The 2,819-nt window shown below is 67.7% G+C and overlaps 2 protein-coding genes across 2 annotated transcripts in view; both read left to right on the forward strand.

Annotated features, from left to right (window-relative positions):
* Window positions 1–617, forward strand: part of EMIHUDRAFT_244910 (hypothetical protein) — a gene marked incomplete at both ends in the record, with an annotated part of 5,006 nt that extends 4,389 nt beyond the window's left edge. Inside the window, one exon of the mRNA XM_005768961.1 lies at window positions 30–617. Within this exon, the coding sequence (XP_005769018.1) occupies window positions 30–617 (588 nt within the window). The remainder of the gene's footprint in view (window positions 1–29) is intronic.
* A 475-nt stretch (window positions 618–1,092) lies between these two features.
* Window positions 1,093–2,819, forward strand: part of EMIHUDRAFT_459127 (hypothetical protein) — a gene marked incomplete at its 3' end in the record, with an annotated part of 3,685 nt that continues 1,958 nt past the window's right edge. The window contains exons 1-2 of the mRNA XM_005768962.1: window positions 1,093–2,069; window positions 2,211–2,538. Coding sequence (XP_005769019.1) covers window positions 1,159–2,069; window positions 2,211–2,538 — 1,239 coding nt within the window. The 5' untranslated portion in view covers window positions 1,093–1,158. The remainder of the gene's footprint in view (window positions 2,070–2,210; window positions 2,539–2,819) is intronic.

A 2,819-nucleotide genomic window follows, 5' to 3' on the forward strand; every position in this document is an offset into this window, starting at 1 on the left:
CGGCCGACAGCCCGCTGGCATGCGCCGAGAGCGCGGCAGTGTGGGAGATCCGGGCTGGCGAGCGCGCCGCCCCGCTGCGCGTCGGGTTCGTCGCGGCGCTGACGCGCGCGGCTGCGAGCCGCGTCCGGTGGCACGGGCTAGGCCCACACGAGAGCTACCCGGACCGGATGGCGGGGGCGCGCGTCGGAGTGTGGGACGGCAGCGTGGCCGCACAGACGCACAGGTACTGCCGCCCGCAGGAGAATGGCAACAAGATGGGCACGCGCTGGATGGCGCTCAGTGACGCCGCCGGCTCGGCGGGGCTGCTCGTCGTCTCGCGGCGGGGCGCGCCGCTGCCGATGCAGTGCCACCACTTTGCGCTCGACGACTTCGACGTGCGGCCCGGCTCGGCGGTGCCCGAGGTGCGGCACGGGGGCTCGCTGCAGGAGGCGCCGTGGACGACGCTCTGCATCGACGGCGCGCACGCCGGCGTCGGCGGCATCGACTCGTGGGGCTCGCAGCCGCTGCCGCAGCACCGGCTCTCGCTCGAGCAGCCGGTGGAGTGGGCGTTTGCGCTGCGCCCCTTCAGCCCGGAGGAGGAGGTGGCGCTGCCGGACCTGGTGAGGGCGCTGGCGTGAGGGTGTAAATATAAAAGCCAATTTCATGTTTCAAGCCCGGGATGCTTGTGGGCCCCCATATATTGACATGTTGAGTCCAACCTGACGGTCCTCACCAGCCCAGGCCCAGCCTCTCCTCTCTAACCTATTGCAATATATACATTGATATTGATCGCATCTCTAAGTATTGGAGCAATATATTCAATATTTCTCGACGTCCTTAAGCCCGCCGGGGGCCGGCTGAGGCTCAGGCTACACACAGCTGTACGGCTTGTGCCTGTTGTTTGTGTGTGTATCCGCGCTCTTGCACGAGACTGACTGGTGTGTCGCACTAGTTGTACTTTTCGTAATAGTATTCCGCATTCATTGCGAGGGCGGACCTCTCCTAGCGTGCAGACCGCGGGAGCTGGTGCCGGCCAGCGTAGGAATTCTTGACCTGCCTGCGCTTGTGAATCCGCTCATCTTCAACGCGCTGCACCTTGCTTGGGCTCAGAGCAGCGCCCGCGGCAGCCGGCGCATCTGCAGCCCGGCGCATCTTCAGCCAGCGCGACCGTCGTTCGCCATGGGCATCCGCGGGGCGACGCTGCCCTACGAGGCCAGAGCCCTCATCCAGGAGTGCGACCCCGCCACCATCTTCGGCGACATGAGTTTTCTCGGGTCCGGCGCCTTTGGCGAGGTCTTTGAAACCTCGCATTTGGCCACGGGCGCGCGCCTGGCCGTCAAGAAGATCAGGCTCGTCAAGGGCTTCGACAGCGATGAGTGGGATGACACCTACCGTGAGATCCGATTCCTGCGGCGATGCGACCACCCAAACATCCTCACGTTCCACGGCTGCTACCTGCACGAAATGACCATCTGTCTGGCCATGGAGCTCGCCCTTGGCTCGGTCACGGACGTGATGGAAGTCTTCAAGGCGCCCCTCAACGAGGCCGAGATTGCGGTGGTCGCGCACGATGTGCTGGCCGCACTCGCGTACCTGCACCAGTCGGGCCTGATCCACCGGGACGTCAAGGCGGCAAACATCCTGCTCACAGAGGACGGCTCTGTGCGGCTGGGCGACCTCGGCAGCGGGAGCATGAGCTCGCGCGCCTCCTCGCTGGTCGGGTCTCCCTACTGGATGGCGCCCGAGGTGGTGATGGCGATGGAGGCGGGCAGCTACGACGGCAAGGTCGACGTGTGGAGCCTCGGCATCGCGTGCATTGAGATGGCCGAGCGTCGGCCGCCGCTGTGGAAGATGAACGCCATGTCGGCGCTGTACCACATACCGATGAACGCGCCGCCGACGCTGCCCGCCGACGGAGGCTACAGCGACGCCCTCCGGGACTTCCTGGCAGCGATGTTGGTCAAGAGCCCGGCCGAGCGCGGCAGCGCCGTCGAGCTGTCACAGCAGCCGTTTGTCGCAGAGAAGCGGCCAGGCGACACCATCCTCAAGCTGGTGACGCGCGCCAAGAAGCCGCGCGAGCTATGGGACGAGTCGATGGCACGCGACGGCTCCGCGGCGGCGGCGGCGGCGGCGGCGGCGGCGGCTGCGGCGGCGGCGTCGATTCCCAGCAGGTGCGATGTCCTCTCGCCAGCCTCGAACAAAACTTTCGCTCTCGAGCTGGCGCGCCGCAGCCTGGGCGGCCCCTCGCCGCCGGTCACCCCGGGCAGCTACGAGGGCGCCTTGGCGGCTGCGACCGGGCCGACGGGCGGCGCCGCCGCTGAGACGGCGCTGCAGCAGGTCCGGACGATCCGGCACCAGCAGAGGAGCGAGTTGGAGGTGGAGCAAGCCGTGGTGGCGATGCAGCTGAAGGAGCAGAAGAAGGTGCGGGTGGTGCACAACAAGGCTGCCGAGCAGATGCGCCGACACCACGAGGCGGAGATGCAGCGGCTGGCGCAGCAGGACGCCAGGGGGCGCGACGCGCTGCTCAGGCTGGGCGACAGCGAGCGCGAGAAGCTGCGCGTGCGGCACGCGGCTGAGCTAGGGGAGACGGCCAGGTCGATCCGCGCCGACGAGAAGAAGCACGCCAAGAGCCTCAAGGACTACCACAAGACCAACCAGGCAGAGCTGGCCGCCACCAACAAGAAGATGCAGGCCGAAGCCAAAGCGGCGCTGAAGGCGGAGCTGCGCGCATGCCCCAGGCGCCTTCCCCCCTCGCCCCCGCCCCTGACCCTCGCCCTCACTCCCACACCGCCCTCGACCCTCGCCCTCGCTCCCACACCGCCCTCGCTCCCACCCCGCCC

Source organism: Emiliania huxleyi (assembly GCF_000372725.1).
Source record: "Emiliania huxleyi CCMP1516 unplaced genomic scaffold EMIHUscaffold_438, whole genome shotgun sequence".
Taxonomy (NCBI): domain Eukaryota; phylum Haptophyta; order Isochrysidales; family Noelaerhabdaceae; genus Emiliania; species Emiliania huxleyi.